Source organism: Octodon degus, unplaced genomic scaffold (genome assembly GCF_000260255.1).
Source record: "Octodon degus isolate 3935 unplaced genomic scaffold, OctDeg1.0 scaffold00075, whole genome shotgun sequence".
Classification (NCBI taxonomy): Eukaryota; Metazoa; Chordata; class Mammalia; order Rodentia; family Octodontidae; genus Octodon; species Octodon degus.
Window position 1 is genome coordinate 10286228 of NW_004524651.1, and position 23446 is coordinate 10309673.

The 23446-nt window shown below is 50.5% G+C and overlaps 1 protein-coding gene across 1 annotated transcript in view; it reads right to left on the minus strand.

Annotated features, from left to right (window-relative positions):
* The window catches only part of Lama1 (laminin subunit alpha 1), a 139031-nt gene that overhangs the window by 83770 nt on the left and 31815 nt on the right, over positions 1 to 23446 (minus strand). The window contains exons 4-5 of the mRNA XM_004635832.2: positions 1747 to 1989; positions 732 to 911 (exon numbers count right to left, since the gene is read on the minus strand). Coding sequence (XP_004635889.1) covers positions 732 to 911; positions 1747 to 1989 — 423 coding nt within the window. The remainder of the gene's footprint in view (positions 1 to 731; positions 912 to 1746; positions 1990 to 23446) is intronic.

Here is a 23446-nt window from a genome sequence, read left to right on the forward strand (position 1 = left end):
GGTTCCCAGAAGTCCCCAGAAATTCCTACTTGGCGGGAGGGGTGGGGAGGTACGGCAGAGTGGTGGGGGGCGGCCCGAGGGGGTGGGAGAGGGTCAGGCCCAAGCTGCGCCTGAGCTGGGACTGGTCCCGCTGGCGCAGGGTAGCAGGAAGCTCTCCGCACACTCACCGGACCTGGGCTAGGACTGGGTCTGGCGCAGCCCAATTTGAAAACGGACACAAAGGTGGTCAAATGCTAATCAGCAAATGTTGGAAATCAGTCATGAGAGAAGTGCAGGGGCACATCACCAGGCCAGGCCACCACGTGAGCTCACAGCTGTTGCCACAAGGACGCCTGGAAGCTCCAGGTGGTACCAGAGCTCTCCCACACTGCTGGCCACACTGCCAAATGGTGCAACTGCTTTGGACCAAAGCTTGCCGGTTCCTTAAAATGCTATTTCACACCCCAGATCTGAAGGTGTGAAAACAAAGTAGGGCATGAAGAACAGAGACGGCTTCACGTACCCACCAGGGCTCCGTGGGGTCAGGATGGGGGCGGGGGCTGGAGAAGGTGACTCTGGCAGTGCCAGCACCTGAAGGTGGCACCTGCAGCAAGTGACAAATGCTCTTCAAAGAAGTAAGGATGTGACAGCTTGGAAGACAAAACAACTTAGGAAGACAACCAAAAGAAAAAGACGAGTATTTTCCCTGAAACAACCTGAGCTTTCCGCGGGGGCCAGCCACCCAGACTCACCCGTCTGGTAACGATGGGGTCGACGTCTCTGGGGTCCAGGTGGCTGAGGGTCATGAGGTCTGCATTGAGCGTCCGGATGCGCTGCAGGCGGAGGCGGATGTACCGTGCAGACGTGAATTCCAGCAACTTGGGGGACAGGTCGTCGGCGCTGGGTCTGCCGTTGATTAGCGACGTGTGAATCTGAGGATGCAACGGGCCATTATCTTTCAGCAAGTGAGGACACAGCCCTGGCTGCGTAGCTTTAAGACATAAGCTTTGTAACAACTGAGCTCTTTCAAGAATGTGTCCACGTGTGTCGGCCACTCAGGGGTCACCAGGTCCTCACTCCTGCAGCCGCTGGCAGCTTCCCTGCTACGCCGCGCCGCAGAGCCCGCGGGAGTCTCCCCCAGAGTGAGGGACGCCTTAGCATCCATCACCAGCCTCTGGCTTTGGAAAGGCCACTTCCGAATGCCGTGATCGCGATGCAGAAAGACAGGAGAGGGAGCAACACGCCTTAAAGAAACTGTTTTTAGTTCATGTCTGCTCTTGAAAGGAAAAGAACGCAGGCTTTCTGTAGAGCCCCCGATGTAAAGAGCTCTTTGGGGTGTTTTGTGGTTTTGCCACCTTGAGCCAGATGTGCGAAAGCAAGGGCAGCTTTCGCCACACTCGACCTCATGCAACGTGCATGGGCGGGGCGGGCTGGCCCTGGCTGGGTTTCAAGTCGTCCTCAGGGCCCTCCAACGAGAAGGGGGACAGGCAGAAGGGGAGCTAGGTCACTTGGAGGAAAGCCTGGCTCTCGTTCACGTTATAACAAATGCTCTTGACCTTTCATTCTGAAGACAGAGACACTAGGTAGGTCAGTGTGTCACAGCAGCAGAGGCTCAGGGAGCTCCAGGAGGGGGAGGGATCAGGAGGGGAGAAGGAACCCATGGGCACATGGCCCGTCCACTGAGACGCACACTTCGGGCAGCAGTGCTGGCTCCCACGATGCTGTGGTAGCGCGCAGGGACCGATGCGACAGCCCTCCCTGACTTACCTCTCCATGCTCCAGGGGCACAAGCCTGGAGTAGTAGGAGGTGCAGATCACTTCGTCGTCAGCTCGGTAGGTGGGCGGCCCGCGCCGCGGGGTTATGTTGTACCGGGTCAGGCACTCAGAGTCACTGATGGCGTAGTACTGCCAGGGGCTGAACGCAACTCCGTCCGTGGAGCGCTCCAAAATCCAGTTGCCAGGTCTCGGGGCGTTGGCTGCTTTGATGATGACATAGGCCACCTGGAAGACCTGAAAGAAAGCACGAGAGAACTCCATGCAGAATCAGGGCCCTGGACTCAGAAGGTGACGCTGCGCGAGCTCCGCAGGCAGCCTCAGAGCAGTGGAGGCGGGTGCTCGTGTCCGGCTGTGCGTGATGCGGCCTTGGGGTCAGCATCGGGGTCACAGTGACAGTGCGGTAGGGAGACAGGCCTTGTGTGGGAGACAGAGGAAGGGGAGGCGCAGAGGCGCAGGGAAAGGAGCGCGAGAAGGAACCCCGTGTGTGATGAGAATAACCATCCTGTACCCCCGACACCTGCTGATAAAAAGGAAAACAGAGAAAAGGCCGTAAGCTGGAAACCTACTGCGAGGACAGGCCTGAGATGCTCCTGCCGCGCTTTCAAAGGAGGTGGCTGTGAAGTGGTGCATGTGCCCATAGCCATCGGGACGGCGTGGGTGGTTTTACAGTGCGCATTTATATCAAGTGATCAAATTTTATTCTTTAAAATGTGTAAAATTTTTGAAAAATTAAAAAGACTAGCAACTGCTCAGAGCATTTACTGAGAAAAATATTGTACAATGATCACCGGTGACTCTTATACTTGCATGTATCGATTAACCATACATGTTAATTCAGAACATGTCTCATGACTATTCTCCAGGTGATACCTGTTTTCAAATTAAACTCAAAAAAGTATAAATAAACTTGCAGTTTAGTAGTAGTACTAAGTAGCATTACTAAGTAGTAGTACTAAGTGCTGGTTGTTCTGCTTCCAATGTCTTCTCTATCTGGACTGTGACGAACAGCACAGTGGTGGTGCCAAAGGTATTTTCTCACAGTGGTTTTCACAGTCAAGGCATCTAAATGTAAGAAAAGCCCAGTAACCACGTGTGTATCAGATGACTAGTGTCCAAAACTGGCAACACCAAGTGCCGACGGGGATGAGCAACAAGAGGTCCATGCGCTGCTGAATGGCACAGCCAGGCAGCTTCTTAGAGCCCGTGAGCATCTCCAACGCCTGCGCTGGGAGTCGCACTTCTTTGTGCTTACCCACAGGAGTACAGAAGTCATAAAACTTGCACTACGATATAGGCAGCAGCTTTCTGCACGAACACCCAGATGAAGAGCGACCTGGAGGCCCTGGACAGATGCGTGGGCCATGTGGCCTCCAGACTGACGTGGTGGGCGTCCAGAGATACAGCGAAGGAATTACCAAGCCACACAAAGATGGGGTGGAACCCTCAAGGCATGTTCTTACGAGAGAGAAGCTATATGTTGTATGATTCTACAAGCTATATGTTGTGTAATTTTGCTGCACAGAATTCCAGCAAAGGCAGAACTTTGCAGACAGTGAGGTCAGCGACTGCTGGTGGATGGAGGACGATGCACAAGGGCAGTGCGGGGCACCTCTGGGATGCAGGAGGTGGTGCTGCACTGGGGCGGGTAGACTACACCCATTACCTACAGGACGCACCACACCAACCCTGATGTAAACTATGGACATAATAACACCGAGGACACCAACACGGGCTCATCACTAACACAAGGCATCGCGAGTAGGAGCAACTCGAGGAGAGCTGTGGACGTGCTGCCCTTTTAGCTAAGAACCTAAAACTGAAAACTAAGGGGAAAAGTTAGAGTGGGAAGAGGGGAATGGAGAAAAAGGAGGTACCTGACTAGTAACAGCAAGAGGAATCTAGCCAGGCAAATCCCAGATGTGGAAGAGACCTCTGTCCAGCGCTAAAATGGATTCACCTCTCAGCCCCTCTACAGTAGGGACAGAAAATGCATTTGCTCCAGAGACAAGCCTTCTGTTCTAGGACAACTCCCCAAGAGAGACCGACTTTGGCCCTGGTGCAAGGTCCCCATAAGGCCTGTACTCTGTAAGTTTCTACAGAGAAAAGATGCTTGCTCCTGCTTTTATGGAGCAAACACCAGCGCACATCTGTCAAGGTCGGACCCCAGAGCCCACGCCTTCCATTTCAGCATCAGCGTCCTGAAGATGGCCAGTATTTCATATGACGTCACCTCCTTGACACGATGTTTCAAACACAGCCGTGTGTTAAACGCGGTTCCCAGGAACTGAGTGCAAAGCGCCAAATGTTTTCTACATCGGGAGGAAACCATAAAAGTGCCGCAGCCTTTGTTTCAGTAACTTGGCCTTGGCGAGCATCCACTCTTCTGAGGAAACCGAGACTTCTAACTCAGGTTGGGGCTGCAAACAACAAGAAAACGCCCTCGTCCATGTGGACTGTTTACTCAGAGTTTCCTCTACCCCAGATGGATTTCTTCTTAAAACCAAAGCCCAGTACTTTTTGTTTTTTAAACATAGTTCATTCTATGGGCTGTGCATCCAAGAAGTCAACCAACTATAGCTCAAAAACATTTTCTTAAGAATCGCATCTGAACTGAATGCGTACCAGTTTTTTCTTGCTTTATTCCCTAATCAATGCATTACAGCTGCTATCACAGAAGGGATCGCTGTATCCACAGCACATGCATGTGTGTCACATGCATGTATGCCAACGTGCACCCAAGCATGAACGCATGTGCTTACATGTACATGCACATGCCCCTGGGGAGGGCTTGCTCTTTATTTATCTTGAGTCTTGCTGCTTCTGGGTTATTTGGTTTTCATTTTTCTGTTTCATCCTATCCCTGCTTTAGCCCTCACCAAGTTCAGGAACACAGCACTCTTTAAAAGTAACCTGACACCGACTAAATGGTTTTTCTCTCCCCCATACAAGCAGGCCACAGGAACGGGCAGTCCCATCTCTCTGCATACCTCCGCCCATCTACAAGAGGCTCTCCATGGAGCTGCAGATGCGGGTGACCTGGTCACCCCCGTGCTGCTGTCCTCGGGAAGGCCACCACTGTTTCTAAAGCACCTCAGAAGCACATGCTGCCTTCAGTGTTTTGGTAGGTGAGGAGAGAGAACACCCTCCTGTTATGCATCGCCACGCAGTCGTCTTGCAGAACCATATAAGCCGAGCCATACAAGCACGTACAAGGTAGCTCCTCTGTCCTGTGCCTGTAAAACAGACTTTAACAAAGTGGAGATGCCGAGTGAGGCAGGGCAACTGCAGCCTGCCGGAGGGGAGCGAGGTGAGGTCATTTACAAGGCTTCTAAGCCAGGGCCTACTAACCTTCTGCCCCCCAGTTTCTTGTTTGTAAATGAGAAGTTCTAAGCCACCACCCGCAGTGAAGAGCAGTATTCGTTCATCTCATTTAACCCCAAGCAAGCCCACGTTAACTTCTGGTCCCTTTTGCACACTGGAAAACTGTTTCAAAGGAGCTCAAGAGCGAGCTGCTGGGCTGTAGGTTCCAATAAGAAAGCAGTGGACCCTCCTTGGGTCATGTGCCCCAGGTACACCACGGCCAGCACTTAAGCACTCTGGCCCTGAGCTGGCCCTGAACAAAGAGGCTCCTGCCGTCACCTGGAAACCAGGTTCCTAGCTAAGGATGCAGGCTGACAGCTGTCCCTGTGAATTCTGCAGTTTGGGACTTAGGCTGAGTGAGGACAAAGGATGGGCTCTGAGCAAGAAACAAATGAACAATAATTAGCTAAGTGCTGGACACTCATTAACAAGTCACAATTAACTTTAGCAATAAACTAAAACTCAAACAGCGGAGCACTCGCTGTGGTCAGGGACAGTGTGTATCGGAGGGCTTGACTGAGTCTCATGTCCCAGCGCCCTCCAGCACCAGGCTGGCTTTTGCACCAAGAGTTTATGTATAGTGCGTACGGCAAGGATGCCAACTGCAAAGACAGGCAGAGCGGGAAGCCTCCGCACAAGGGTGGCACTGGCGACTCTTAGGGCGTGCAGGCTGCTGGTGCGAGGCGGTCACTGTTCTCACTGCCCCTCAGTCTTCGTCCAGGTCCTTAAAGTGGGGACCAGGAAACAAATTAGAAAGAGACTGCATGGCCGGTCTGATGAAGAGGAAGAGGATGCTGCGGCAACGCTATATACAGCTTGTCTTTACTGCTCATTGTTCTACAATCCTCTCCAGTCTTCAAGGTCCCTACAATGGGGACCAGGAAACAAATTAGAAAGGAACTGCGAGTGGCCGGCCTGATAAAGAGGAAAAGGATGCTATGAAAATTCTAAGCGCAACCTGTCCTACTACTCTTCGTTCTCACAATTCTCTCCGTAGGCTTCAAGGTCCCCAAACTGGAGACCAGGAAATAAACTTTTTAAAACAGGACTGCAAGCACAGATAAAGAGGAAAAGGATGCTAGAGGAGTCTAAAAACAACTTGTCTTTACTTAAGCCCTGGGATGGGCAGAACTATTCCGCGCCCACTCCCATTCCACAGACTTCGTCCTCAGCCCCAGAATCTCAGAATGCAACTGTGTCTAGAGATAAGGCCTTTAAAGCCAGGATCCAGACGTCACGAGGCTGACCCAGTGTGGCCACTATCCTTCCAAGAAGAGATTAGGACCAGACACATACAGAAGGATAAACACATGGAACTCATGGCAAGTAGGGAAAGAGGCCACAGGAAGACTAACTCGGCCAACAGCTGGCTCCTGAGCATCCCCGGCCTCGAGGAATTCCTGTGTTTCAGCCACCTGGTCTGAGCTTATTAATGCAGCCCTAAATCACCTGTGTTGACAGTCACGTCTTTTGCATCCCACAGAAAAGGCCGGGCATTCTCTGCCAATAGATAGCAAATCCTGAACCTTTGTCTAAATGAAATCCGTAGCATTTCTGTGGCCCTTGTTTGTTTTGGCACGGCCGGCTGGATTCCCTGCCTGTTCCCTGGACGAAGGCTGGCTGAGCACACACTGTTGATGCAGGAATTTTTGCCAGGCCCAGTGGACACAGTCCTGCCCACTCTGCAGCAGATGATGCAGCCACTTCGAAATCCACTCTCAGCGGTTTTCCACCGAGTGGCCTTGTTAGCAATCACTGGAATGCACATAAACCATGTCACATAAATAACAGAGGCATACATCAAACGCCACCTCCACAAAGGAATCCAGACGGCAATTTTCATGCGGGCCTCACTCTTGACATAAATACTGTAAATTCATCTCAGGCACAGATGTCCGAATAACACAAGAGCCCGGGTTTCCAAGGTCAGAGGTCCAGTCCCCAAGTGCAGGAGGATGGAGGACATGAGGCCCCTCGTCTCCAGAGAGAGAGGGTACTGCTCTCTGTGCAAACGGTTCTCACAGAATCCACAGGTCTGGGCCATGCCTGAGGCCCTCGGGAGCTCTCCCCAGCACTTCCTGTCACCATGGCAGGGCAGAACCCAAGACAGTGTTTCCATCTAACCTGAAGGAAGAGTTTCTCACAGACAAAGATAGCTAGGTTAAGTGTGCATGGTGGACAATACGGCTCGATTACCCCAAGGAAAGCAGCACACCTGTACTTGTTTTATTGGGTATGAAATTATTGTAGAATGAAGTTCAAGATGAACAACTGATAGGATATAACCCCAAATTGTATCCTGGTTAGATACAAATTCTCTACAATGCATGTGATCACCATATATCCATCCATCCAGCAAACTCTAATGTAGAAAAAAAAAATACATTTGAAATCATATCTATGAAGAATAAAGAAGCAAGTGCTGCTGGGGGTGGTGGCACAGTATCAGAGCTCATGACTCATGAGCAGGAAGCCCTGGGTTCTATCCCCAGCACCCCAAAAATAAAAAAGGAGAAACAGTTATTCAATAGAAGTCTCCTTAGTGAAGTAAAGGAGTGCCTGTGGCTTATGGAGTACCTGTCTCCACAGTCAGATGCAAAGGAGGGAAGAAGTGAACACACTAGGCAGAAAGGGGGACAGCCACGGTGCTCAGAAGCCTCTGGGGAAGCACGCCGGCAACGCACCTTTAGCTAAACCTCCCATGAGCAAGGACCTGAACTACCTCATTTTCATTATATTTCTGCTGGCTGTCTTACTTTTATCCCCTCATCGGAGGCCATTACACAAGGTTTGATTCAAACGTAATGTCTGTTTAAATTTTTCTAAATGTCTTATAGTAAAAGATCCATCACCATTGCCCCTCCTAACACTTGTTCCCAGGGCATTTGTCCTGTCATTCCTGCCACTTTCTGAAGCAGTTTTGCAAGTTCTCTTCCATGAAAGTTTCTAATAGTGCTGTCAGGGCAGCCTTGATGTCCCAAATCACTGCAAAATGTTCACATTTCATGGTGACTTTTGACTCTGAGGAAAAGCCACAAGTCACACGGCACCAGCTCTGGTGAGTGCGATGGCTGAGGTTATGTCCTCACAAGTCTGCCCCTGCCACTCTCTGTTTGATGACACCCAGCAGCAGCATGCGCTGTGTTTCTGATCACATTTCATACAGACCCTCACGAAAGAGGACTCCCAGAACTGCTTCAGAAAGAGGCAAGAAAATAGCACCTCTTTTTACCATTCCTCAAGTGATGGGCATTTCTAACAGCTTTGAGTATGCTGTTCTTGTGCTGAATTTCTGGCATCTTTATTATTATGTCTGGGTATAGATTCATCTTGGCTGATGCTATTTGGAGTTCTATATGCCTCACATATCTGTATGTGATATTCTTTGCCTATGTTTGGGACATTTTCTTCTATTACTTCTACAAATATTCTTTTTGTGGGGCCGGAGAGATGGCTCAGTGGAGTAAGCACTTCCCTGGCAAGCACAAGGGCTTGAGTTCAATCCCCAGTTCTGAAAAAAAAAAAAAAAAGTTTTCTTTTTGTGTCATCTGCATTGGCTTGTTTATCCCTCATGCCTATTAGTCTTATGTTGTTCATCCTGTGTTCACTTGCAGCTGCTGAATTATTATTTCTTGCTTCATTGTTGTCTTTAGAGATCTTACCTTTCCTGGTAGCAGAAAGATAAACTTGAAACTTTGGTAGGTAAATGGATGTAACTAGAGACCATACTCATAAGTGAAACAGATCAGACCCACATGAATCAACATCAGACTGTCTCCCTAGCAACAGAGCCTGAAACAGTTAAGTGAAATCTGAAAGGTACAATGGACATAGGAAAATGAAAAGAAACTGAATATAAGGAATAAACAATGGAGATGGGGGAAAGAAAAAAGATAGAAAAGGAAGGGGGACAAATCATGTAAGTATATATGTGGAATAGCTGAGATGACTGTACTACTAATTTCTATCAATTTTTGAAAGTAGCGTTAATGTTAAAATTTTTACCTTGACTAAATATACATGCTAATATCCATAATCTGAGCAACTACATTGAGGACAGCAATGTGCAGTATAAAAACCATGGCTGAATACATTTCATCTTGTTCTTTTAAATGTATAGCATCTCTAGTGTCATCTATTATTATTATCCTCTTCTTTCAAATAAATTAAAAAAGAAAAAGCAACCAAAAAAAAAAAAAAAAAGGAGACAAGAATGATGGGATAAATGTTCCAAGTGAGAGGGAGGCTTTGAGAGGGATTGATGGAAATGTGTCTTTCACTGAATATTTTTTTTAAATTCGATACCCACTGTATATTTTGAATACTTCTTGTGCACAATCAAGATGAACAAAAACAGCTTATGAATAAGAAGAAAATTCCAAATTCAACTGGATTTACTTCTCTTTGATTTTGGTACTAACACTAGACATGAAAACAAGTGTGTCAGAGTCCAATAACTTTCCCCCCACCCTCCTTTCCATTTCTTTTCCTTTTGCTTTTCCTGGGGGAGGAAGGAGCCGGCCACCAGAGCAAGCAGGTTTCTTTTTTAAAAGCTTTCAGACTTCCACCTCAGAACACTAAGGAATGCTTTCTTCTGATCCGTGCTCAGATACTTAAGCAGACAGTGAGGAAAAGCCAAAGACGATTTCCAACAGAGGACACTGAGATAGAGATAGAGGCCCATTTACAAAGAAAACAGAAACTTGTAATCAGTAACTGAAGATGGGAAAGGAATTTTTTAAGACCTTTGTCAGAACAGTTCTGTTTTCCATCAACTGGAAAGGCTCTTCCAGGAAGAGCTCACCAGGAAGCTAGCCCAGGGCACAGGTGCCATGCCTTCCAAACGGAAGGGACTGACCACTGAAAAAACACAGACTCGAAACAATTTATTTTACCTAAGAAGTTGAAACTGCAAAGAGGCTGATCTCTGCTGTCTGCAGGCTAAAACGCCCCTCGAATGTCCCATGTGTGCAGAGGTGGGATTTTGAGAAAGTGATCGGACCATGGGCTGCTGACTCACTGGTGGATTATTGATGAGTTAATTGCATAATGTGCTGTTAGGAGATGTTCAGTCAAAGGATGAACATCAGGGGTCTCAAGGGGTCCCTAAGGCTGTCCTGTAGTCCAGGGGCTGGCCAGTCTCCCCACCTGCTCCATGTCTGCAGCACAGTGAGCAGCAGCTCCCCTCCACCAGGCCCTTCCATCATGCTATTTCTGCTTTGGCGCCATCGAGGCACGCACCCCTCTGGTGCTCTTCACCCCTCCTTGCAGACTCCATGCAATGGTCTTCTCCCCCTAGAGCCCAAGGGCAAAGGCAGCCACAAGTGCCTTTGCTGTGGCCTGACTCCTTGCATGCCCTGGGCCAGACCTTCCCAGTTAGCATCTAGGGAAAGCTCAGCCTTTATTCTAGGCTTTTCTCCAAAATACAACCACCCTTTCTTTACATTGGAAGGGAGGTAGCAAAAAATAACATCATTTTCTTCTCCTCTCAAAGTGGATTAAGGCTCTGAAATCCATGGTGAGATTTTGAAAAACAAAGACGTCAGCCTTATTGCAGGGAGAAGCAGAGCTGGAGGCTATGCTGAGCAGGGTGCTGCGGACATGCTTCCTCCTGTCTTGCCAGTGGCAGCTGTGCTCAGGGCCGAGATCTGTGTATTCTGAGCACAGCTTCTCAGGAAAGGGAGAGTCAACCGGAGCCCATGGAGGGGAGAAAGGCTCCCACATGGGAACGTGAAGCTTTGTGTTTGTCTGCTTTCCATTGTTAGGACAGACACGTGAGAGGAGCCAACTCAACTAGGGGAAAGGTTTACTTTGGCTCAGTTTTGAAGATTTTAGTCTATGGTCACTGGGACCTGTCACTGGGGGCTGTGGCATCACAGTCCAACATGGCAGGAGTGCATGGAAGAGGAGGCTGTGTGCCTCACAGATTACCCAGCATTCCTAGGCCACGGTCTCAATGACCTCACTTCTTCCCGCCAGGCCACACCTCGTGAAGGTCCCCCACTTCCCAGTATAAGTTCCAGGCCTGCAACACACGGGACTCGGGGAGTTCTAATAGCAGACTAGGAACAAAGGATGCCTCCTAAGAACTTTTCATTCGAGCCTCATCCAAAAAGTATTAACTGAGCACCTGGCCTGTTACAGGGATGGGGGTGGGCGCTAGGGCAGCGAACGCAGGACACGGCCTGTGGTCCATGTAGACTTGGCACCTGAATGGGACAGACAGTGCTGCCCAAGTCACCCAGTAAGTGGCAGAGGCTGAACAGTGTCTGGGTGTGGCAGGGGAGGTCAATCTAGCCTGGAAAAGGTGGGGGTGGTCCAGAAGTGTCCCCCACAAGCATCTGTGAAGACAGAGAGGATGGTGTCCCAGGAGACACGAGCCAAGGGCTCAGGGAAGCTGGGACACAGACAGCATGGCAGGCAGTCGCCCGGGGACTAAGGTGGCCCTGAGAGAAAGAGCACTGGAGCCTGAGAGTGCCGGACAGGGCACGGCCACCCCACAGGCCACTGTGCTCCATGTTAAAGGCCTTGGACAACTGAGGACCCCAAACAGGGAGCTGCAGGATCACCAGAGATGAAAGACTATGAAACTGGACAGTGAACTTGGAAATCACGGGAGCAGTGGCCCCGACTTTGTAAAGACCAGACACAAGGACGGAGGTAAGAGCAACCGGGTCGGAACGCTTTCTGAAAGGTCAAAATATGGATGAGAAAGGAAACCCAGTGGCAAGCAGAGTCCCAGCTGTTATCCTTCTCCTCTGCAGGGATGCCAGAGGGTCCCCTGCCCCACGCCCACACTTCCCGGCTGGGTCTGGCCCCTGTCCCAGAGGATTTCCAGCTGGACACCCAACCTCTTTTCTTTCTCTTCATCCACACGTTGCCCTCTCTCTGCCCCAGCTGCCGTGGCAGTGATGAAGAGCCCATGCCTTCCCAGCCCTGGTGGGAACCCTCCCCAGGCCCATACCCAGGGAAAGCAAGCCGGGCTTAATCATTAAGCCTCGCAAATCCCACTGGGGCAGTGCCTAGAAAGGCTGGGAAAATGCTTCTTCAAGTCGCTCCATTAAACATTACCTTCTTAGTTAGACATTTACAGCACGCAGAAACAGTGGTATGTCCGCTTTCCTTTGGTCACTAACTGAGTCTCTGCAGGTTTTGCTCAAATTAGATTAGAAAGTACTCTGTGTGCATGAGTGTGCCAAGATTTCGTTGCAGGCATGGATCTTTTATCCTACTGAAGATTCTCCTCTTTTTCTTTCAGAACACCCTAGATTTGTTGATCAACTATCATTTGCAAAGGCATTGAGCTAACAAACAATTACACTCAAAGGTTATTAAAGGATATTCAACTATGTAAGATATATAACGTGTCACAGGGGTTTTGACTACTAAAGAACAGTACAAAAATATGTGGTGGCTGGGTCTGGGGCTCTGTGATGTCCTGGGTTCTGTCCCTAGTCTACACACACACACACACACACACACACACACACACAGACACTAGTGGTGAGAAGGTAAAGTACAGTCAATGAACTCTCAAAAGATACGGCAGTTCCTCGCAGATTAACGCAGAGGGACTGGGGCGTGGCGGGGCACCCCTGCAATCTCAGCACTTGGGAGGCTGAAGCAGAAGCTCTGCCGGGAGTTCAAGGCCAGCCTGGGACACAGAGTGAATTCAAGGCCGAGCTGAACTACACAGCAAGACTGTCTCAAAGCAAAACAACAATAAAAGAATTAAAACAGAATTATTACGTGCATCAGTGATTTCTGTCCTGGGTATATGCTGCGAAGAAATAAAAGCAGAAACTCCGCAGGTGTTTGTTTGCCTGCATTTCTGGCTGTCTGCCACACCGGGGTCACACCCAGGGCCTTGCACGTCCTTCTCCCACTGAGGCCACCCCCATGTTCGAGCTGGTGCTTGTACGTCAAAATCAGCAGAAGCAGCATTCTTTTCAAAAGCGAAAAGGTGAGAACAATCCAAATACACACCGCTGAGTTACTAGTGAAACAAAATTTGCGGTATACATATAAGAGGAGAACAACAAGCAGCCCCAGAAAGGGATAAAATTTGGGTTCCTGGCGCAGCATGGACGAGCTGCGAGGGCAGCGCCTCTCAGAGCAGCAGTCAAGGCTCCAAGTGACCGCCGAGCCTCACCCTCCCCGAGTGCACTGTCCAGACGGTGAGGCTCAAGGGGACTGGAGGCTGCCGGGGGCCAGGAGGAGACTGAGTCCAAGCTATCCTTGTACACGATGACGAAGCTCTAGGGGTAGATGCTGGGGAGACAGTGCCACCATCCAATGCCACTGGACTACCTCACAGGGCTAAAGTGCTGGCACTCACATCCTGTGTCTTTCACAAGGATGACTTTTAAAAAGGGAGAACAAAAGGGGGGAAAGCGAATGGCCTGAGCCGACGCTGGCTGGAAGGCCGCAACGTCGGCAGGAAGACGAGCAGGGACGCAGCACCTCAGGCGGCAGCAGCTCTCCAGAGCCACCAAGTCCCCGACGGCCAGGGAGGAGCTGCAAGGAAGCTCAGAATTGCGTCTTTCCCACAATCCCACCTCTCACTAGGACCCGCCACAGCATCACAACACCTCACAAAATACAAAACTAGAGACCCAAATGGCCAGAGCTCCCCAAGGAAAGGAGTCCTTGGGGCAACGTGGCCCAGCCCCAGCTCAGCCCCATGGTGCAAATGGAGGTGTAAGGGGTAGCTCCTCCCCACACTGCACGCTTGCACAGCTGCGCCATCCAGCTAATTATTTGCAGGTTTTAATTTGATCCCCTAGCTTCCCAGCTTCATTTCTGTACCTTATCAAGGACACAGGCCACTGAGGGATGTCATGCGTCACTGAATGTTGGAGACACTTCTGAGAAGGGTCTTCCTAGGCTGACACCGTGTGAGTATCAGCGTGACCTCACACGCACTCCAGTGGCAGGCCTCGCTCATGCCTTTAATGGCAGCTTTGTGGCCTCAATGTCCTGCATCCATTCAAACCTTTGGCCTCTCATGGCCGTTTTGACTCTGAGGAAGAGCCAGAAGTCACCTGGTACCAGGCCCAGTGAACAAGAAGGTGGAGACACAATGTGACGTATTTGCAACCCGGCCTTCCTATTGGATGGTACTTGGCGGGAGGGTGTGGTGGCGCATGGCTGCAATCCCAGCATTGGGTGGCTGAAGCAGGTGGATGGCCACAAGTTTGAGGCCAGCTTGGGCTACAGAGAGTTCAAAGCCAGCCTGAACTGCACAGCAAGACCCTGTCTCAGAAAAACAAAATAAAATGACTGTGACTTGGAAATTCTGCGCAGCTGCCGATGCTAATATTTAAATACCTAAAAGTGCTAGCACTATGCTATAACGCAATCTGAATGGTTCATAGAGACCAAAAATGGTGACATAGTTTACATGTGTGAGGGTAAAAAGTAGGACCAAGCGCTACTGAAGCCTTCAGTGCAGCTCGTGCTCTCAGGTGGATGGCCAGAGTAGAGGCAGGATGCAAAAGCTGCTTATGAATCAATTGACGATGTGCCATTCAATTAGCTGAGACGGAAAACAGGAAGGAGGATCAGGAGGAGAGAAAAGGAGGGAGGGATGGAGGGAAGCAGGAAGGGGAAAGAAATAAAATTCTGCCCTTCATGCTGCGAAGCGTTCCCAGCAGCACTCTCAGTCACCACTACCTGGGCTGAACAATGGTTCCGGGGGAAAGGCAATACAGATAACATTTGAGGAGTGCTGGAGATTTTTAAGCCAGTAATCCTGCTCTCAGAAAGCACACTTTAAAAAGATCGGCATGGCCACAGATATAACAAATATCTCTCACAGCATGATCTACAATCATCCCAAGCCAGAATCACGTCTTCAACGTCCAAGAGTGGGAAGAGGTTAAGAAATGAATTGTGTGTCCAGACAATGAAATATTCCTACATTTAAAATAATTACAGGAACTCGGCTGTGGGCCGCCGGCACCCCTGCTCCCTGCATGAGCAGTGCCTAGGACACGGACAAAGGCTGCAGAGGGCTTCTTTCGAGCCCGGAAGCGGGCGGCCCAGCCGAGGGCACAGGACCCCGCTGCTGGCCGCCCTGGGCTGCCCTCTGACCTGCACTGTGTCAGCATCTACGAAGTTAAACGTACACAGGTCGTTCAAGAATGTAACGGCAATCTTTCCATGATACACAAAAGCTGGAAACAACCAGGCAGGAGAACGAATAAACAAAGCTCAGGACATTATGAGGCGAACCACAGCCCAGGAAGAGGGGAACAGAAAAATACACCCACCACAGACACCGCTCAGGGACATAGTGAGCAGAGAGGAGCCAGGCGCACTCAGGGCCCGCGGGAGGGCTCCTCCTGTGGGAGGCCACAGGACAGGCACAGCTCCTCGAACGTGGTCAGGGTTCCCAGCAGTGCTTCCTCTGGCTGTGAGATGCAGGAATCCGGGCAGACGACGGGCCGAGGGGGGCAGAGAGGGGCATCCGGGTGATGGAGCTTTCTAGAGATTTCTGGAGCAGCAGTGGCCAACTTGAGGGCCCAAGCGGCAATCCAAAGCCTGGAACTCATCACAAAGCACTAGCACTGCAGACTGCTGGGGCCACTCGGCTCGTGTGCGGCCGGCGAGGGCTCTGTGTGCCACAGCACGCGTTAGCCTCAGGGAGTAGCTCCCGCGTGCCTCTGTGGCCCTCAGAATTCGCCCGCTGTCCACTCAACATCTGGGCACTTCCTTTCCCGCGCTGTTCACATCTCAGTGAGCAGTGCACTGAGTCCACATCCAGAGTGACCAGCAGGCCACCTGTCCTCTGCCACTGCGCACAGCCCCGGTCTCCCCAGCACTGCCGTCAATCACAGCTCCCTAGCACCCAGTACCTGTTATGCAGTTAGGTGGTGGTGGGCGAGTCTAACCGAACAGGTACTGACGTTCCAGTAAACGCTACAAGGTTGGGCCGGGGAGATGGCTCAGTGGAATAAGTGCTTCCTTGGCAAGTACAAAGACCTGAGTTCAATCCCCGGTTCCACAAAACAAAAACAAAAACAAAAACCTCTACAAGGTTAACAACTACAGCACAGCACTGCCACTGGACAGGGAGCTGGAAGTCACCCGCAGTGATTCACAGTACATGGAGGGAGGTGTGTGCCATTTATATGCAAACACTACACCTTTTATGTAAGAATCTCGAGTCTTGGTGGCCTTTGGCATCTGCATCCTGCCCGGGGTCACCCCGGAATCAACCCCCTGAATCAGCACCACAGGGTGTCTGCCCATCGCAATGAACAGGTCCACGTGTGCACTCGGCTCTGTGCGCTTACAGAGCCCTGTCTTTGGCATCCCTTCCTGCACCGCCGTCTGCAACCCCATCCTCCCTCCCTTCCTCAGCCATCCTGGGTGCCTCCCAGAGCCCCTGCCCTTGGCCAGAACTGGACGCCACACGGCCACGCCACCTGTGAACAAGGGCAAGGCCCTGATGCTCTCTGCGGACAGGTCTTCATTTTTGTCATCTACAACTCTGAGAGCCAGCCTGCGAGGAGCTGAGACGCCAGGACTCGTTCAATAGAAGCAGCCTCCTCAGACGCAGGGGAGAAGCTAAAGGTGATGGATCCTGCCTGTGCGAGCCCAGGGGGTGCTTCTGATTTTGGTTCATACGGGTCACACCTACCGCGGAGAGGCAGTCCGTGAACATGACAGCTCTTCTTTCATTTGCATACTGTCTTTCTGTCCTTCCTCCAACTCTCGGCCCTGTTTCCATTTGCAAATCATCTGTCTCTCTGCTTCTTGTCATCCACACAAGTGGTTTAAAAAACCACACCTTTGCCCTACCTTTCTCTATATTTCTAAATCTACTGATATCATGTTACTTCTGCATCGGAGTAAAGAAAGTCTTGTGGAGAAAGAGGCCCATGGAAGATGTAAAACATGGCAAGTGTCCTTGAGGTACACCTGAGGTATTCCTCAGCCACTTTAAAAAGTTTGAGTCTTCTTTTCAAAGGTGGAAATTCTGCAGTGTGAGTAGGAGCCGAGCCTAGGCGTGAGGTGACTGCACACAGAAAGCGCTAGAATGGATTCCAAATGGCACTGCGGGTCTTAAAGTAATGTTTCCTCAGAAACTAAAGCTTAAAAAAAAAAAAAAAAGGGCTGGGGAGATAGCTCAATAGAATAAGCTCTTGCCTGGCAAGCGCAACCGCCTGAGTTCAATCCCCGGTTCCACCAAAAAAAAAAAGAAACTAAAGCTTGTCTCTTTTTTTCAGTCTCAATATAGCAGGAAGAAATAATGCCTTCAGAATGGACTTCCCTTTCTTTCCTTAAATACACGAGAAGCTTTATCTTGATGCCAAAGCGTTGAGGAGAGGAGAAGCACCTTGCTACAGACTGTCCCTTCGTTCGGCCCAGGACACCGGCAGACAGGAAAGCCAGGCTTCTGCCACTCTCAGCTAAAGAGGGCCGGCGAGCTCTCCACATGGCAAAACCATTATCCTTGACTGCTTGGCGGATCACCTCCGCAACCACGCAAACAAGAAAGTTTAAACTACATCTTGTCAGAAATGAAACTCTACGGGATTCCTGAAGCCTGGCTTGGGGACTTTCACTTACTCAGCTCTCTTGCTGTTGGCCTGGGATAGCTTCAACGGCAGCCCTTGGGGCCTCTTGGGACACCATGGGGCTCCAGTCCAGAAGAGGCTGTGGGGACCCTGAGAGAGAAGTCACAGAGTCCCCACAGGAAGACCTCAGGGGACCTCAGCAAGGAGAGGCAGCGCTCAGCCCTCAGCCTGCCTCAGGAGCCCCCCCACCTGGCAGGATGGCCTGGGGGAACGGGGTGGGGACACCACACTAACATGTCCTGGGGCCACCACGCTGGGACAAAACACAGACCAGCCCCGTTGGGAGGCCAGAGAGGCTCTAATATGTCAAGAGACAGACAGACAGGAATCTGCTGGCCCCGCTGCCCTTGCCCCTGCCCACACTACCCTGTCCACCTGCCCTGGACCCCCACCCTAAGCCACTCCTCCACCTCCAGGGTCCACAGACTGCCTGAGCCCTGGGCCACAGAACCCAGCAGGGGCAGGAATGAACACTGCTTCTCCCCCCCACAGATCAGAACAGTGGCACTACCTAGTCTTGCACAGCAGTTGGCAGTGGGGAGACAAGCTGGGCATGAAAACTAAAATGAGATAATAAATCGTGAAAACCCAAGGCTCAGATATGGGATAGCACACCTGGAGAACATGACAAGAAAGAAAGGCTCTCAGAGGCAGGGGCAGCGTGTGGCTTTCTTCCAAGTCACAAGGAAGCACCTCATCGGATTTCTTCCCACCTACCCATGATGCCAAGGAAATTCCAGGAAAGTTTAAAAAAGGTAAAACTTGAAACTGGTTGAGGCTCGTCTAAGGTAATAAAAACCTGAATAAGGCCATTTGCCCAAATGCAAGTACACAGGGACAGGGACTTCTGCTCCAGCCGAGCAGGCAGGTCTCCGCCTGCCTCTCCCGGGGGCCGGGAAGCCTCATTCTTGTCCTGAAAGTCTGCAGAGATGGGCCCTGTCAAACTGGGGGTTTGGATAGCAATAATAAACTTCACCTAGTTCTGGTCAATTTTTCAGAAATCTGCATGTGGGAAAACACAACAGACATCCACTAATGAGGTTCCGGAGGCCTCGGCACACAGCGCCTCTTGTCTGAAGGCCCGTGCGCAACAAAGGCCTTCTTTCTGCGATTGTGTCCCACAACCAAGTGCCGCTTTCCAATTAACCCACAGAGAGCAGAGGGCCCTGAAAGGCAGCTTTATTGTCCACGCCATAGGAAACATTTCCGTCTCTGCCCGACAGATTTTTATCTTCTAAAGGGCTTTTACTCACAAATCTGACCCTCCTAGTAAAATTTCTGCCCAAGTTGCAGGTTTCTTCTTTAAAAGGAAATACAAAAATGTTGATTCATCTTCCTGCTTCTTGGCCAAAAACCGCACATGGCAGGTAGTGCCTGTCTGTAGGGGGCAAGGACCATCATGCCACCACGCAGGCAAAGGGGACAAGGGAAGGGGCTTGAACGGAACCCTCCAGAGCCAGGAGGGAACTGTCAGAGCGTCTGCCAGTCACCCCTGAGAGGCGCAGGGATCGGAGACCAGGGGCCATGGTGTCCCCCGGGCAGCGCTGGAAGACCTGGAAATGTCGGTTTCCGATCCCGGCTTTGGCAATGGTGCGCGTCTACTCTGTGCGGCCTTTTCCCTTCCTAAAAAAAGAAATCAGCCGCGGACCAGGAGCAGGGACAGAGGATGAAACAACAGCGACCCAGGAGGAGAGGCTGAGGGGCTACAGCCAAGCCTGTGAGCTCCTGCGTGTACCTGATGAAGAACGTTCCTTTTTAGAGGGGCCCTCAAAACTGAAACTAAGCAGAAATCGTACTAGGTAACGCAGGTAAAGATTTCTATTACGTCCCTGAAATTCACTTTTTCACTGATAGTTCAAGGTATTTAACCCTAACTGCAAAACTACCCAAATGTGAGGTTTGGATTAAAAATTCATAATGTGCTTTCCTGATATTGAGACATGTTCATGCTAAAATATTAAATAAAACATCAGGAAACAAATGCACAGATCTCATCAACTCAGCTGAAAAGACCTGACCGTCCTGGGCTCACAGCCCAGGCTGGCCTCAAACTCACAGAACCTCCTGCCTCAGCCTCCCAAGTGCTGGGATTTTCGGCATGCACTACCACACCTGGCTTATTTCATTTCATTTCACTTTAGTATTTCATGCTGGGGACTGAACCCCAAATGTTGCCCAAGACAGGCAAGTGCTCTACCACTGAGCTCCTAGACTTCAAACCAGAAATACTTCTTCTATTGAGACACAACACCATAGAGAATACATTTTAATATAGAGGGCCCTAAAAGGATTTTGAGAATTGTAAAACCCAAGGCCCCTGAAACACAGGTTCTGTCTCAGAAAGACTTTGTTTCCATGTTGAGTCCTGAGCAGCAGTCACTGGCTCACAGGCAGCGGCAGTGCTACTCAGCGAGTCCTACATCACTGGAAGGCACTCAGGGGTTTATTTATGCAGACCACAACTGGGCCCACCAGCAGGCACATGCGTGCCTCCACTGGGAGCGCATACCCAGATGGGCTGCCCCGTGCCACCCAGGGCAGGCAAGGGGTTCACCCGTGCTTCACAGCCACATACACGAACATGTTAATGTCAGTTTTACATCTGTAAAAGTTGTTCAAGTTGATTCTGCTTTTATTTAAACAAAAAGAATGCACACATCCAGAGCCCATTGCTTTTCTTTAAAAGTAAGACATTACTAAGTGTAATTTCTACAGTATAAATCAGTGAAGGAGATGAATAGTAGGTCTTATTTATAAGAAACAGAGAAAGACATCTAATCCTTCTCTAGTTAGTATACTACCAAGACAAACACTGTAGCTAAACTGGGTTGCAAACCGTGTAACATTTATAAAGTTTCTGGCAGCATAGCTTTGTATCTTTAATTTATCTTCCAGAAAACCAAACACACACAGGCTGAACATGCTGGCTTCAGTAACTGGCATCAACCAGAGCAGTGAGAATGAGCTCCGGGTCTTTAGGGCTGCCACACAGAGCAAAGCCAAGCCGGTCTGAAAATGAAGGAGCTGAGCTATTTACAGAGCCAAACGAACTTGTTCCTCATCATTTTACTGACTCCCAGTAACGCTGAGGTCTGTGGATACTTTTGCCGTAGAAGTCTGCACTTTGGATGCTTCGTGGACGGGACTGGATCAAGGCCACCAGGGCTGGGACTCCCGTGCACCCTCTCATCACTGGTCCCCCAGCCGCGACTTGCCGGGGCCTGCACTGCGTCAGTGTGTGAGCGTGCAAGAGGAAGCAGACACAACTTTCACGTACAGTGATGGGGACAGAGAGGGAGGAAGACGGCTATGCCCCCGGCCTCATGAAGCACCGACGGCGTAAATGTTTTTACGTGCAACTGTAACTGCCACTCTTCCCTCAGAGCCCTCCCCTTCACGTTGAACACGTGCATCCCATCACTCCTGGCCCTTTCTGGAACCCTCTTTTGTGAGTATCTATGACGTGTGATCAAAAATACGGTAAATACTGCTGCTGAGGGCCACTGGCCAGAAAACTTCATAAAGTTTCACAGAAACATGACAGTGCACCCTCTTCCACATTACCCACATGACCCAGCACTGTACAACTGTGGCTCTTCCCTGAAGGGAAACTGACCGGCAAAGGTAAATGTTCTGCATCGATTCTGGATCTCACAGCCAAGGCAGCACAAGAGACGCTCGCAGAAGGGGCCTCCAGGCTGCTTCAGAGTGACAAGCACTCTGGGACAAGGTGGTCTAAGAGGGAGGGAGGGCTCTGAGGGGAATCTGTGGCAATGTACTTTGTACTGTAATACATTTTTAAAGAAAAACAAATGCGTGCTCACCGTGTTTTTGATCATGCTGCCTATAATCTAGAAATAAACTGGCGCTGGTGGTGGCTGGCTTTGTCAGGGAAACACAGACTTCAGCAACAGAAAAGAGGCTTGGGGAGGCTGTGTGCTCTAGATCTTCCATCAGCGAGACCGCAGAGACAAGGGAGAGATGTGCAAGCGACAAGCGATGACCTGAGCAGGAAGAGGCCTGGCTGTCGCTAGCAGCAGGCAGAATTGGCTTCGCTGCTCACAGGTCGGCACTGGGCGCCCACCGGGGGAGGCAGCGCCGAGCAGCCAGGGTCTCCAAGGGCGCTGTCACCAGAAAGAGTTGATGTCATTTCATGAGGCACCTGAAGCTGAACCTAGCTAAGAGGAAACAGGGCCGGAAGGAACACGTTACGTAAATCCAGCGAGCGTATCTAGGCTGTGCGATGTTCCGCAGCGAGTGGCCTTGTGGATTCACAGACTCTATTCTGTTTACAGAAAGTGGAGGCGGCTCAGATTAGAGCAGAGCTCGGGATGATAACGATCAGAAGTAATAAGTGGCCTTACAAACGCCTGGCCAGAAAGAACAGAAGGCTATGTCCTTAATAGAAAACTTGGCAAAACAGGGTGGTGAAGCAGCTATTAGGAAATGACCGTTAATTTTTGTTAAAGGGGAGCTCATGGCGCGGCATCTATTCAAAGCAAATGTTTTTATCTTTTAAGTACCCAAACGGAAATGCTGGTAAAATGTCCCGATGTTTGCAATTCATCTGAAACAAATGGGGCACAAAGCCTAAAATTCCCTGAACTTCTCGCGGAGGATCTGCGTGTGTTCACTGTAATGTGCTTTCTACACGTTTAAAAAAGTGTCTAGGTAAAGCTTCGATAAATAAGCTTCAGAAGGACTTGCCAAGGTACTAATTTTCAAGGTATTGTCTTTTCAGAAGACAGCACAGAGGGAGTTTTGCACTGTGCCATGGGTAAAGAAATCTGAGTGGTAACTTCCAATTATTAATGCGTCTGCACCCATGCCACGGTCTACGGGGTCATCGTGGGGGCGCGTGGCTGGGAGCCGACCAGCACCTGGACCCCAAGTCCAGCGACACACAGGTGCTCCTGGACTGTCTCTCGTCCCTGCGCCCCCCCCGCCCCCCCCCGCACCTCCTTTTGGGATAGGCGCGCAGGCCAGCCCTCCCCCAATCAGCGCCCGTCGCGTCACCGAGCTGCCTACGCAAACTCCGCCCCGGCCCAATCCCATAAGAGGGCCAGCCTCTGTCCCCGCCTCCAGGGTCCCTGGCTTCCCGCTTGGTCACCCTCCCTGCACCTGGCAATGAGGGATTCCTTTGCTTTGACCCGCTTCTCTGTTGTGCCTGAGGAAGGAAGCTTACAATCATCTTCTTTTAAAAGTTTACCTCAAAACACTAGACATTACTCTGAGAGCTAATAGCTGAAACTAGGCACTGCGCTTGTTTAGACCTACAGCTGGTGCTCCTTACCAAAATTCCTCACATAGCTCCTTGCAGGAGAAAGTCCAGCGTGACAAAGAACTGTCTTGCAAGGTCTGAAGTCTACAGAGAAAATAACCAGTTCTTAATTTGGCCAAACCTAACACTTTGCCCAGATTTCTACCACTCAGACAAAAACGCCTAAGAGAAGAAGGGTTTCCGTGAGCTCACTGTGCCAGAGGCTTCAGTCAGGCCGTGGTCGGTTTGCCCACTTGCTTTTGGGCCTTGGATGAGGCCCCACGCCGTGGCAGGAGCATGTGGAAGCCGAAGCCGCTCACCTCAGAGTGCCCCAGAAGTGAGAGAGAGAGAGGGAGAGACAGAAGGGGCTCAAGGCCCGGATCCCCCCAAAGACACACCACCAGTGCCCAGCTTTCTCCTACTAGGCCATGCCTCCTAAAGTTTCCACCACTTCCCAATAAATGCCACCAGGACATCACCTTTG